The sequence below is a fragment of the Sapajus apella genome, unplaced genomic scaffold (assembly GCF_009761245.1).
Source record: "Sapajus apella isolate SASKATOON/1434 unplaced genomic scaffold, GSC_monkey_1.0 scaffold2, whole genome shotgun sequence".
Classification (NCBI taxonomy): Eukaryota; Metazoa; Chordata; class Mammalia; order Primates; family Cebidae; genus Sapajus; species Sapajus apella.
This window is the reverse complement of record NW_022436942.1, coordinates 63,271,438-63,285,987: the sequence shown is the minus strand read 5'-3', so window position 1 is coordinate 63,285,987 and position 14,550 is coordinate 63,271,438. Positions and strand designations below refer to the sequence as shown.

The following is a 14,550-nucleotide window of genomic DNA, read 5'->3' as shown; positions in this document are numbered from 1 at the left end:
AGCCCTGTGGATCTGTGAGTCAATTACACCTATTTCCTTTACAAATTACCCAGTCTCAGGTATGTCTTTATTAGCAGTGTGAGAATGAACTAATACAAGCAAGATCTGGAAGAAAGATTGTGGGAGAGGGATTTCAAGCTGGACTCTAGAGTGGCCCCAAAGGAACAGCTCAGAGAGCCACTACAAATACAGAAGAAAAACAAATAGAGAAGTTGAACACAAAAGATGAATTTTTACTATATCATAGTCATTATACAGTCCTGCACTTACTTTCCCATAAAACTGAACACCAAACAGGAATCTGTCATAGTGTGTGTAATTCATTCTGTATGTTTCTATCTTGTCTCTTCAGTTAGTGTTAGAAATATTTTTGTGCCAACCAGAAATCCTCAAATGTTCATGGGTTCTCAAAAGGTGTGGGTTGCACTCCAGTATCTCCCTGCATAGTCATGAACTGACCACATCCCCATTGTTTTCTATCATCGATCTCCTTGTTTTACCATGACTCAGTCATTGTTCTACTTCTTACACATATTTGAGGCAAGCTGTACACACTTCAAACACCTGCTGCTTCTCCTTTGTAATTCTTGAAGCAAAGGATTTATGAAATTATTTGTTTACTGCTTTCTTCCCGACTGGACCATGATCTCCATAAGGGCAGAGTTCTGATCCATATGTGTTTACCTCTGAATTCTCCATCCTTAGGATACTGCATTCTATGTAACAGAAGCTCAATCAGTACTTGAGTTAATTTCTTTCACTGACTACACAGACTTGCAGACCTACTGGAAGAGAACCAAGAAGAGCTGGCAACCATTGAAGCCCTTGATTCAGGGGCTGTCTATACCTTGGCTCTGAAGACTCACATTGGAATGTCTGTGCAAACATTCAGATATTTTGCTGGCTGGTGCGACAAAATCCAGGTAAGCACAAATGTTATTTGTTCTGAAAGAAAAAGGGACTAACATTGATTAGTTTGTACCAGGCACTGTGTCAGATCCTTTTTTCATGAAGGTTTTTTTACACCAACATAACAGGGTTGCCTTGGTCCATTTTATGTGGCTATAACAGAATACCGGAGACTAAGTAATTTATAAAGAACAGGAAGTTATTCTCTCACAGTTCTGGAGGCTGGGAAGTCTAAGATAAAGGTGCCAGCAGGTGTGGCCTCTAGTTTTAAGATGGTGCCTTGTTGCTGCATCCTCTGGAACAGATGCAGCAGAAGAGTAGAAGAGACTGAACCCACTCCTGCAAGCTCATTTTTTAATTTTAATTTTAATTTTTTTAACTTTTGAGACAGAGTCTCACTTCTCACTCTTGTCTCTCAGGCTGGAATGCAATTGTGCCATCAGCTCACTACAATCTCTGCCTCCCAGTTCAAGCAATTCTCCTGCCTCAGCCTCCTGAGTAGCTGGGATTACAGGCACTCACCACCATGCCTGGCTAATTTTTGTACTTTTAGTAGAGACGGGGTTTCACCATGTTGGCCAGGCTGGTCTTGAACTGATTCGACCACCTTGGCCTCCCAAAGTGCTGGGATTACAGGCGTGAGACACCGCACCTGGCCCCTGCAAACCCTTTTTATAGCAGCATTGATCCATTCATTAAGTGGACCTGTCATGACCTAAACACCTCCTATTAGGGCCCTACCTCCCAACACTGTTGCATTGGGGGTTAAGTTCCCAGCACATGAATTTTGGGGGACACTTTCAGACCCTAGCAATGGTTATAGCATCTACGGGAAGTAAATGGATAGCTCTTATCCCCGTATTACATGTGAAGAAACAGAGGCTTAAGGACATGGATGCCTTTCCTATAATTCATAGCAAGTAGACCATACAACCAGATTTGAACTCAAGATTTTCTGAATCTAAAGTCTAATGATATTCTTTGCACTTTACTATAATATCTCCTGAGGGTGTTGAATAGTTTTCTAGACATTTTGGAGAAAACTTAGTATCATGTAGGGTTTACAAATTCAAATACCTACAGTGGCCAGAGAGCTACTGTAGATGGTGGAAGCAGACTGAGTATGAGAAAAAGTTTGTCTTTGAACATGTGTCCTAAGAGAAATAAATTTCAAAAAAAATTTTTTTTTTTCCTTTGAGACGGAGTCTTCGTCTGTTGCTCACGCTGGAGTGCAGTGGTACCATCTCAGCTCACTGCAACCTCCGCCTCCCAGGTTCAAGCAATTCTTCTGCCTCAGCCTCCCAAGTAGCTGGGATTACAGGTGCTCACCACCACACTCTGCTAATTTTTGTATTTTTAGTAGAGGCGGGGTTTCACCATGTTGGCCAGGCTGGTCTCAAACTCCTAACCTCAAGTGATTTGCCCGCCTCGGCCTCCCAAAGTGCTGGGATTTCAGGCATGAGCCACCGTGCCTGGCAAAAAAACAACAACAAAAAACTTTTTCAAAGAAAAATTTTGATAAAGACACAGGAACACTAAATAAATATTTCATTTTCCTTTTACTATAATAATAGCAAACAGGGGGTGATAAATGGCAGCAATACTAGCTCCAGCACTGGGGGTGCAAAAGGGAAAGGCAGGACCTGTAGCAAACTGCAGTACGCATGTTCCCCAAAGACTCATGATAATCACTGCGGTACCAGTCATTGGAACCACCTTCCCAGCAGCAGAAAGAAGGAAGTGAGAAAGGGGGAGTGGTAAAAGGAATTTACAAAGCATTCTGACTTCCCAGTACCTTTTGCTTATATCCCTCCGTGGCCATTTCTATCTGCTAAGGAGACTGGGAAACATCCTATTTCATCTGGGTACGTTGCTGCCACCAATGTTAATGTACAGTCAGATGGACCTGAGCCCAAGTTTCAGCTTTGGCATGTGTCAGCCGATGTTGTTAAAGTTATTTTCTCTCTCCAAACCTTCCTTTCCTCCTCTATGAAATGGTCACAATAATACATACTTTGCAAGTTACGTTTTGGGGACTGGAAAAAGTATTTGTATGCTACAGGATTAGTGGAGTCTGCAACATAGCAGGTTTGCACAAAAACGCAGTTTTTATCGTGGTTCAGTCGCAAAGTCATGCATATATTGATATTTACTAATCATAGTTCAGATCCATCTCTCATCCCCAGTTATGAAATCCCGATAGCTCTGAAACCCAAAAATTGTTTGATTGGTTCAAACTCATTTGATGCCAAACCCTGACCTGAATGAAAATAATCTATTAATAATATTGATTTACATCACCTAGAGTGAATATTCTAATATGTTTCGGTGAATAAATACTAGTGTGTTTGATTATGGAAAATCAAACACAAATACCTTATATTATTTACTACCCCAGCAAGATTTGAGTAAGATTTCCCAAATCTCAGGAATTTCCCATAATCTTGGGAAATCTTACCCAAATCTTGCTGGGGTAGTAGAAAATACAAGGTATATGCACTATATTACATTTCTGAGGTCCAAAAACATTCTTAATTCCAAAACATAACTGGCTACAAGTATTTTAAGAAATTGTACACTCTATTAGTAGTAGCAATAATATTTTCTGTGGCAAAGCAAATGAATAGCTTTCATTAAAGGATACTATTGTGAATCTGTTAGGATTAAGTTGGCTGCATATAATGGCCAATTTAATCCTATTTTTTATCCTATTATTTTTCTCTCACTTTCAAGGAGTCCAAAGACAGGCAGTCAGGACTAGTATGTGAGATGCAAACTCTTTTTCTGTCTTTGCCAGGCCATCTTTAGTACCATGTGACCTCCACCCTCAAGGTTGACTCAGGGTCTCAAGAAGACCAATGCAGTGCCAGCCATTTCAGCAATAGTCTAAACAGGAAGAAGGAGGAAATAGACATGGAGGGAAGAATAAAAGAATTGAATTAGCCTAGTTTAAATAGCTTTCGCCTTCCAATGCCTTGTGCTTGTATCTTCCATTGACCATCCCTAATCTGGAGAATGGCAACCATAGTATTTGATCTGGGCATATTGCTGTCCCCATTATTAATATAGGGATTCTGTTACTAAGGACAGATGGGAGAGTGGATAATAGGCAGGCAATTCACATTCTCTGCCATGCCAAGCAATTGGGAATGGACTAAATTAGAAATACATTTATTCTACTGTGTTTCATGGTTCTCTTGAGAAACAAATAGCTGTTCCTTCTTTGGCGTGGATATAGTTCTTATCAACAAACACTTTTCATATCAGCTAAGAAAAAGTAAGAGAGAAAGATGGAAAATGGATCCTTTGAGATGAAATTTACTTATTTAAATCAGTAAAATAGGTATCAACTTTTCTTATTCCTTAGGGTTCTACTATTCCAATCAACCAAGCCCGTCCAAATCGCAATCTGACCTTCACCAAGAAAGAACCACTCGGGTAAGATAAGGAGAGTGCCTCTGAGTGAATAATGAGTTGTTATTTCAAACAACTAAGCATGTCGAATTTCTTCCCCTGCAGCGTCTGTGCCATTATTATTCCCTGGAACTACCCGCTGATGATGCTGGCGTGGAAGAGCGCTGCGTGTTTGGCAGCAGGCAATACCTTAGTGCTCAAGCCTGCACAGGTAAGGCACAAAGGGCCAGGTGCAGAATCACCTCCTCTCTTATATCCAGTACTTCAAAAAAGTGACATATATTTATATATAGCAAACAAAAATGAGATTATATGGCATTTTTCTCATATATCATGGACAACTTTTCATATCAGTAAATACTCATTTTTAATGGCTACCTAATACATTGTATGGAGATGCCACAATTTAAAACTTCCATCATAATAGAAGCAAGCATGGTGCACATCAGTGAAGTCCATCGACTTCCCACAAACCAATTCAATTCTTGCAGAATGCCAAGTGCCCAACAATTAGGGAATTATTTAGAGTAATTATGAGACATCAAAAAAAGTATTATGCAGGCATTCAAATTTAATTGTCAAAAATGCTGTAAAGGCAGAGGTTGCAATGAGCTGAGATCGTGCCACTGCGTTCCAGCCTGGGCAACAGAGCTTGACTCTGTCTCAAAAAATATATATATATTCACTGTATATATAGTGAAGATGGAAGATGAGGGAAAAGCATGTAAAAGAACGTCTGTAATTGTGGCAACTCTGTAAAAGCATATCCAGGGCCGGGTGTGGTGGCTCAAGCCTGTAATCCCAGCACTTTGGGAGGCCGAGGCGGGTGGATCACGAGGTCAAGGGATCGAGACCATCCTGGTCAACATGGTGAAACCCCGTCTCTACTAAAAATACGAAAAATTAGCTGGTCATGGTGGTGCGTGCCTGTAATCCCAGCTACTCAGGAGGCTGAGGCAGGAGAATTGCCTGAACCCAGGAGGCGGAGGTTGCGGTGAGCCGAGATCGCGCCATTGCACTCCAGCCTGGGTAACATGAGTGAAACTCCGTCTCAAAAAAAAAAAAAAAAGCATATCCAGATGGATAACAAGAAAATACTTCTAAGAAGTAGTTCAGGTAGTTCTCAAAGAATCTTTTAGTGCTACAATAGCTTTTTAAGAAAAAAATATAGCAGCCAAGTTAACACTGGCTGAGCCTTTACTATGTAAAGTGCACTATGTAAAGTATGAAGAAAAATAAACTTCTTCCTTGGGTTTCTGTTATATGCAGGTAACTGTACTATGTAGTAGGCTTTCTGAGGTGCATAAGTCATGAAGAAAACTTGGTCATTATTCTAGATTGTATAATCTGTTACCTGTCAACTCCTTTATTTCTTCTTTCAGAACTTAAAAAAATACAATTTCATTTGGCATAGCTACATGGTCATGTGGCCTTGGCCATTTTGTTTTAATCATTGAAAATGATTTTATTTGAAAAAGTAGATATACATGTAAAGTTTTCAAAATTCAAAATATACAAAGAGGTAAATAGTGAAATGTCTCCCTCCTATCCTTATTCCCCAGCCAACCAGTTTACCTTCCAGAGATAACCAATGTAATTAACTGTTATCTGTTAGTGGCTTAGATATTCCAGGGATAGTCTCTACATATATATGTGTATATTAAAGAATATGTAGTTTTATATGTATATGTAGAGAGATACATATTATTATATGTAGATATATCTTATGTATGTGTATATGTATATATTGCTACTTAATGGGCATAAAGCTTCAATTATTGGCCAGGTGAGGTGGCTCAAGCCTGTAACCCCAGCACTTTGGGAGGCCAAGGCAGGTAGATCACTTGAGGTTAGAAGTTCAAGACCAGCCTGACCAACATGGTGAAAACCCATCTCTACTGAAAATACAAAAAATTAGTTGGGCATGGTGGCAGGTGTCTGTGATCCCAGCTACTCCAGAGACTGAGGCAGGAGAATTGCTTGAACCCAGGAGGCGGGGGTTGCAGTGAGCAGAGGTTGCACCACTGCACTCCAGCCTGGGCGACAAGAGTGAAACTCTGCCTAAAAAAAGGAAAAAAGCCCTTCAATTATGTAAGATGAAAAAGTTCTAGAGGTCCTCTGTACAACGTTGTACCTATAGTTAACAATACTATATTTTGCACTTCAAAATTTGTTAAGAGAGTAGAGCTCAGGTTAAATGTTCTTACCACAATAAAATAAAATTTTTAAAAACACACACAAAAAGTAGCGTTCTATATACTTACCAAAGGAAAAAAATCTTTTTTTTTTTTAGCAGTTTCCATTGTATAGCTAAAACAAATTTTACTTAACCAATCCGTAATTATGGATATTCAGATTTTCTCTCCTTTTGCTGTATAAACCATACTACAGTTAATAACCTTATAAACAAATATAATGCACATGTGCAAGTGTATTTAAAGGATATGTTTCTAATAGCGGAATCCCTCAGTGAAAAAATACATCTATTTGTGTGATAGATATTGACAAATCCATCCATGAGGGTCATATTAGCTCACCAGCATTGTACAAGAGTGCTGTTTCCCAGTCTTGTTTAACGGGTGCACAACCCATTAAACAGCAAGAAGCAAGTGAGGAGACAGATAATCTAGTCCAGTGGAGCTCCACACTGGCTATACATTAGAATCACCCGAAGTTCTCCTTTTAAAATGCTGATATCAGGCCCCACTGGCAAAGATGAGGCCTGATATCAGTATTTTAAAAGGAGAGATCTGATTTAATTGGTCTAAGTTGGAGACCACGCATTACTATTACTTGAAAGCTTCACATTCTTCCAAGGCACAGCAAGGGTGGAGAACCAGTAAATGATATCCGGTGAGAGTGCTAATCACTGAAAAATGGCAATGAGTATATAGAATGTCCAAAAATTACAAACATTTCTTGAGTGTATAGCAGTTGCCAGGCAGGTAGTAGTGATGAAGATATACAAAGCTTCTGTTCCCATGGAAATTACAGTCTGGCTCTATCAGCAGTTTAAAACTGGTAGTTTTATAGTTGAAGATAATTTAAAATCTGAGAATGAAAGACCCAAAGGTGCCATTGTTATGCTGGAGTTTTTTATTTTATTGGATAATACTATGCAATGATGCATTTATAATATTAGGGCTCTGTATGAATGTCAGGAGGATTGAATTTAGATGACTCTTCTTAAACTGGTTGTCTGCTTTGTTATATGTGTGCAAGATTCCCTCCTGGCTTCATACAAAAGACGGCACCGATTTCTAAGGCCTAGAGTGGCTGGTCCAGGTGTGACAAGTTCTGACTTTATTAACCTAATACTTAGCAATGACCTACCCTAGCCCAGAACCATACTAGAGGCTTTCTCACATAGTATGCAAACCTATAATCCTACAGAAACACTGAATAGCCAAATGGAAGAAAACCAATAGAAATGAAAAGAGTTGTGATGGAGATGAAACCATTTATTTTATTTATAAATCACATTTTAAAACCTTTATATTCTTACTTTAAAAGAATTATAATTAATTTAGGATAGTTAGTTTTTAAATGTTTTTCTAATTATGATGGTTGCATACCAAAGCATAATAAGATACACTTGGGCTAGGATTATCTTCACCTATACTAAATGTAAATCCACTTTCAACAGTCTTGATAATTTCAAATGTTGTGGTGCAACTTCTCATCAAGTTAAGTCTACATTGACGTTTTACAAACTTCACAATGTGACTGTCATGGACCTGTTACTAGAAGGAGGAAAAGTGATAGCCGTGCCTCTTTCTTGTTTGCCTGTGGTTGCCTTGTTACTATTATTATTTATTGTGCAGTTTCTATGCACATTTTTTGGCCACTTGTTCATTTTATGAAGACAAGGTTAATTAAAATAACAACATAGTCTGTCAACCCATGTAATCAAGCCTGTAAACTTCATCAGAGGGCAATCTTCTGAAAGTAAATGAGCAAGGGAAGGAACCACTGCCACCCTCTTGGACTTGTGAGCGCCTGTTCTTTCCTGGGGCACTGTTCATACCTTTGTGACCCATGACCATATGACCTTCATTCAGACTGTGTGAGAGTACCATTATCCAGCCATACAGTAAATGTTAGTTATGGTTCATTTATTTTATATCTTTGTCAGCTAAAATATATAAATAGAAATTCCACTATTTTCTTCTCAGACCTCAATGGATCCTCTTGCACACCGCATTTTTAGAGTCCAAGCTAACCAAGTACTAACTTTCTTTTTTTTTAAGACGGGGTTTCACCATGTTGGTCAGGCTGGTCTTGAACTCCCAACCTCAGGTGATCTGCCTGCCTTGGCCTCCAAAGTGCTTGGATTACAGGCGTGAGCCACCACACCCGGCCACCAAGTACTAACTTAAAACTGAATCAACATTGGCTTTTAAGAGTGTGAAAGTACTGCTTTCATTTTGCTTTGGAGATTTGCATTACTATAATAGATATTTAAGGTCAGACCCATATTATCCCACTTTTTATGTGAGAAAGAAGGGAAAATAAAAAAATATGTATTTGCTGATTTGAATAAAAGGAAACACAGGAAAGATAAATGGAGACTAGAGACTAATGAAATTGATTACCTATAGAACATGGGAGCTGGAATGGGGTAGAAAGGAGGGTGGGAAAACAACATTCTCTGAATGGACCATTTGAATAGTCCTGACTTTTGGAAGCATATTCCCCATATTCAATGACAACAAACAAAGAAAAGAAATGTAATCAACACAGATGGGGCAAAACCCCTAAAGTTAAATGTAAACAAAAACAAATTCAGCCATATTTCAAATGAATAACATGACCCCATTGAAGGGAGTGAGGAAGCATGAACCCAAGTCACTTTTGACTAACTTCGGACTATAGGTCCTCAGGATAAAGGCAACGCAAAACAACAACAACAACAAAAACCTAAATACATATTGAACTCTAATTAATAGGCTTTTTTTTGTAGGGACATGGCTTAACAATTCTCAAATTACTCTCTCTATGTTTTAGGATTAAGCAAATAAGTAAATATATTGTGGATAACGGGGAGCCATGTCTCTCTTTCTTGGAGAAGAGAATCACAAATGTAAAAGGGCAGAAGGTTAGAATTGACCCCGAGATATCAGATGAAGGTATCCGTGTAAACTCATGGGTTTTAATGTATTTAGAGAGCTAAATAAAGAAATGGATATAGTTATATGTGGGATAGATACACACATACATATAAACGTGTGTGTGTGTTGTGCATACATACATCTTTTTCCCAGCTCTGTCTGCTAAAAGGGACTGGAAGCAATGACCCCTCAATAATGTCCAGATATCTTGATTTCTAAATACCATCTTCTCTCAAAGAAACCTGGGATCCTTGGAGAAGTGGCTGGAGTAGGAAGAATCAGATGAACCTGAAATATTTCATTGGGCTTGAAAGGAATGCAATGCCCAAACAGTAATAGGGGCATGTCAGAATGATACAGGGGCCATACTAAAGGGACTCCTGCAGCCAAATCTAGAACAAATGAACATCAAAATCAATAACAATAGTAAAAGATGACAACCTGCTGATTACAGTAAGAATCTATGCATTCATACTGATATTAATTAATTAAACAGAAAGGAAAACACTTATAGGAGAGAGCCAACTAGTACATGTGGAAGGAATGATGCAATTGGAAAATCACCATTTGGCAACCATCATAATGATTTATGATTACTATCCAGAAATTATCCATGGATACTAAAACTAATGGATGAAAATTTGAGGAGTATCTCCACACAAAATATTTATTAATGACAATGTATAATATAGTAACTTACAGTGATGAAAGTTGGCAGACTACATTTGTCAAATCATTAAAACTAACATTTCCAGTATCGGGACTGTTCCACAGCATGTGTCTCCTGATGTGATATCCTGAGAAAAGCTCAGTCACCACTCCAGTAGCATTGTTGCCAAAAGTGCATAACTTGAATCTAATCATGAGGAAACATCAGACAAATCCAGACAAAGAGACGTTGTATGAAATAACTGGCCTGTACTCTTCAAAAATGTCAGTGTAATGAAACAGAAAACTCAGAAACTCTCTTAGATCACTGGAGACTACAGATATAGCTAAATGTAATGCAGATGTTGGATTTTCTCTTGCTGTAAGGCATTATTGGGATAATTGGTGAAATCTGAATATGGTCTGCAAATTACATATTCTAGCAGTTATTAATTTCCTGATTTTGATAATTGTACTATGATTATGTAAAATAATTTCTTGTTTTATAGAAAATGCACACAGAAGTATTTAGAAGTATGGAGTACGTCTTTACCTTATTCTTAAACAGTTCAGAAAAAGATATCCCTTAAATTTATCTTTAAAAAACAGTTTAGAAAAAAATATATACGGAAAGATAAAGCAAACATTATAAAATATTGACATTTGAGGAATCTGAATGGAAATGTATATAAGGAATTCTTATACTATTTTTGCATCTTTTTGTAAGTCTGAAATTATGGCAAAATAAAAAAATAATAAGACAATGTACAATAAAAATAAAATGAGCTCTAGTACAGCTATCAAGGGAAAACTGGGTTCTGGGCTAAAGGGCAGGATAGAGCCTGAAGAAGTAATTGCTGTCTGCTTCTCTCCAGGTCACGCCCTTGACTGCTTTGAAGTTTGCAGAGCTGTCTGCGAAAGCAGGCTTTCCAAAGGGGGTCATCAACATCATTCCGGGCTCAGGTAAGCCACTAAATGACCCACTGTGCTATAACTAATGAATGGTACTGGGGTAGCTGAGTGGCTGCTTTCCTACTAGAGACCTGTCCTGAATTATAACTGTATTAAAATTAAATACAATTTACCAAACTATTAAGGATGAATATACTTACCACGTGCTAAAAATCTTAAAATGGAAATACAGTGGTGGGTGAGTGGCAGTGGGGAGGGGGGTTGTACAGTCATGTAAAATTACCCTAAGATGTTCCATTTTGATTTTCAAAAACTACTCTGGAAGATAAAAATCAAGGATTACCCATCATTATTTTGGGAGTCTGATAATTTCATAAAGGGTATTATTTTAGACTTTTACCAGTTTGCAGTTAATACAGAAATTTAAAACTAAGGTGCCAATGAGAGCTTAGAAATCTACTTCAATGAATTTAAAGCCATCTTCACCATAAGAATTTGAGTATGTTTTAATTCATTTTATTCCCTAATTCTACAGGTGGCATAGCAGGACAACGTCTGTCTGAACATCCTGACATCCGCAAACTGGGTTTCACTGGTTCCACTCCTATTGGCAAACAGATCATGAAAAGGTATTGGTTTTAATATGTTGATTCACTGCAGGTTCTGTTAAACTAGGTTTCAATTTTTGTTTTAAATAGGGTACTTTTGGAATGAGAAAATCTACATCTAATTTGGAAGAGAAATTTACTTATCACTGCTGAGTAACGAAATATTTGAATGTAACAAAATACTTTCCAAAGCATTAAAGCCCAGAGTCAATAAAAGCAAAGCTATGTTGAAATTCTACACCCTACTGGTAGTTTTAACAATTCAGCACAAAAGAGTTTCTGTATTAAAGCTGTGGCCCAAATTGTTTTTGAAGTATGGGTAAAAAACCAAAAAGATATATAAATATGAAATTCATATATTTTATATGACAAACCTGGATTATTTATAAAATGGAGTCCCCCAAGCAATATTTTTTAAAACTGAAAGCAATCTAAATGTGCAAAATAAAGCAGTTGTTAAAATATGTCAATGTAATAGAATACTGTACAGTCACGTTCATAGAGAATTTTAATAACATTGAAAAGTATTATTCAAATAATAAATGGAAATAAAGTATAACGTTGTATACATTGGATGATCTCAACTATGTTAAACAAGGCAAAAACTATGGTAGGACAGACCACAAATAGGTAAAAACAATAGTCACTGAAGCATGGAATGGAATTTTGTGATTTTTTCCTTCTGTTTGCATGTTGGGGGAGGTATTTTCAAAATGCTTTAAATAAGAATAGTATATCAAATTTCTTTTTGTAAGAAAGGAAAAATAAACAGCATACTTCATACTTTAAAAAATTGATTTTTTTCTCCCACTGCTTCAGTAGACTGGTTAGAGGTTTAATTCCTTGCCAGGCCTTTATGTAACCAAAATTCCTAAAGAATTTGAATTTACTTATAAGAATCTCTAATCATGTGATCACAACATTTTTGAAAACTTTTTATTATGGAAAATTTCTAATATATACAAAGCAGAAAAGCAAAATGAATTCTATGTACTCATTGCTCAGCTTCAATGGTAATCACCATTCTACCATCTATGTTTTACCTATGAATAAGTTTTCCATTTTCTTTCTTTTGTTTTTTAAGAGACAGGGTCTCACGCTGTCACCCAGGCTGGAATACAGTGGTGATCACAGCTCACTGAAGCCTCAAATTCCTGGGCTCAAGTGATCCTCCTGCCTCAGCCTCCCAAGTAGCTAGCACTACAGGCACACACCACCATACCTATCTAAGTTTTTTATTTTTTTGCAGAGATGAGGTCTTGCCATGTTGCCCAGGCTGGTCTCAAATTCTGGCCTTAAAGGGTCCCTTCTGCCTTGGTCTCCCAAAGTGTTGGGATTACAGTTGTGAGTCACTGTGCCTGGCCTTGAATAAGTTTCTTAATATTTCTGAGGCTCAATATGTTTTCCATGCCAGGTAGTAACTTAAAGCTTAAAAAGTGTGTGTGTGGGGGTTGTGGGGGTGTCGGGGCGGGGGAGACAGAGAGAGAGATGTTAACTAAATGCTCATTTCTCATTTATTTTTCTCTAGCTGTGCTCTGAGCAACTTGAAGAAAGTTTCCCTTGAGCTTGGTGGCAAGTCTCCACTTATAATATTTAATGACTGTGAACTTGACAAGGCTGTGCGAATGGTAAGAGTGGGTCAAATTCAAGTAAATACGTGCCTGGGCTGGGTGGAGTGGTTCATGCCTGTAATCCCAGCACTTTGGGAGGCCGAGGCTGGTAGATCACCTGAGGTCAGGAGACCCACCTGGCCAACATGGTGAAACCCCGTCTCTACTAAAAATGCAAAAAAATTAGCTAGGTGTGGTGGCGGACACCTGTAATGGCAGCTACCTGGGAGGCTGAGACAGCAGAATCGCTTGAACCCGGGAAGTGGAGGTTGCAGTGAGCTGAGATCACGCCACTGCACTCCAGCCTGAGTGACAAGAGCGAGACTCTGTCTCAACAACAACAACAACAACAAATAGGTGCTTGCTTCTAAAACACCTTTCACCTCCTTCTTTACCAGAGGCCTTAAAATGAGATTTGGTTTTTGTCTAGTCGTAAAATAAAAGCATCCTTTTTATGCTTAGATTTGGAAATACTTAGAGCACTTAGTTTTTAAAAATAATGTCTTTATAATAACCCTACTAAGGTGTTTTTAAAAAGGATGTAACTCATAGCAGGCATGTAAAAAAGTTCAAAAGATATTCTATTAGGGCTTTTAGCTTCTCCTTCCTTTCCCACAACATCTCATCCCATCAGTTTGAACAGTCCTATTTTTACCTGTTTTGCACATTGAGCTTCTGGTAGGAGTTTTAGACACAACAAAGGGTTTCATATTTAACAAGTAATTGGCAACATCAATTTCCTGGTTTTTGCAACGTTCAATGGTTTTTTAAGATGTTATCACAGGTGAGGCTAGGAACTTTTATACTATTTTTGCAACACCTTGTGAGCCTTAAACTACTTCAAAGCATAAAGGCTAATTTTAAATAAAATACAAAGGTTAAAAAAAAACACTGGCCTAGTTCTCATTCTTCACATCTGAGATATAGGCATAAAATGAGTCAATATTTGGCATAGGTTGTGCTAAGCTTTCTTGTAATTCTGGGGGAAACTTAATGGTCTTCCCAGTTCTGTACAACTGTCCAGCTATGCGCTAAGCAGACTCTGTTCACCATTCCCCCTAAATGTCATTTTAATGAACACTCACAGCCAACGCTCATCACGTAAGCAACCCAAAGAGAATGGAGTGGTCTGGGAGTGAAGAAGGGCCACGTGCCCCTGCGTCCAGGGCCTCTGAGTAGACTGTGAGGTTTCAGTGACAGACAATGGCTGGGGTTACATGAACTGACTTCAGGGGTAGGGACTCCCCTGGACGTCTGGATTAGAAATGTATAACCTTTTGGCCGGGCTCAGTGGCTCACACCTGTAATTCCAACACTTTGGGAGGCCAAGGCAGGTGG

At 38.3% G+C, this 14,550-nt stretch overlaps 1 protein-coding gene across 2 annotated transcripts in view; it reads left to right on the top strand.

The window, feature by feature from the left end:
* Nucleotides 1-14,550, top strand: part of ALDH1L2 (aldehyde dehydrogenase 1 family member L2) — a 73,523-nt gene that overhangs the window by 36,121 nt on the left and 22,852 nt on the right. For both annotated transcript variants that reach the window (XM_032299973.1, XM_032299982.1), the window contains exons 13-18: nucleotides 773-923; nucleotides 4,277-4,347; nucleotides 4,429-4,534; nucleotides 10,958-11,045; nucleotides 11,530-11,623; nucleotides 13,131-13,230. In XM_032299973.1, the coding sequence (XP_032155864.1) occupies nucleotides 773-923; nucleotides 4,277-4,347; nucleotides 4,429-4,534; nucleotides 10,958-11,045; nucleotides 11,530-11,623; nucleotides 13,131-13,230 (610 nt within the window). The remainder of the gene's footprint in view (nucleotides 1-772; nucleotides 924-4,276; nucleotides 4,348-4,428; nucleotides 4,535-10,957; nucleotides 11,046-11,529; nucleotides 11,624-13,130; nucleotides 13,231-14,550) is intronic.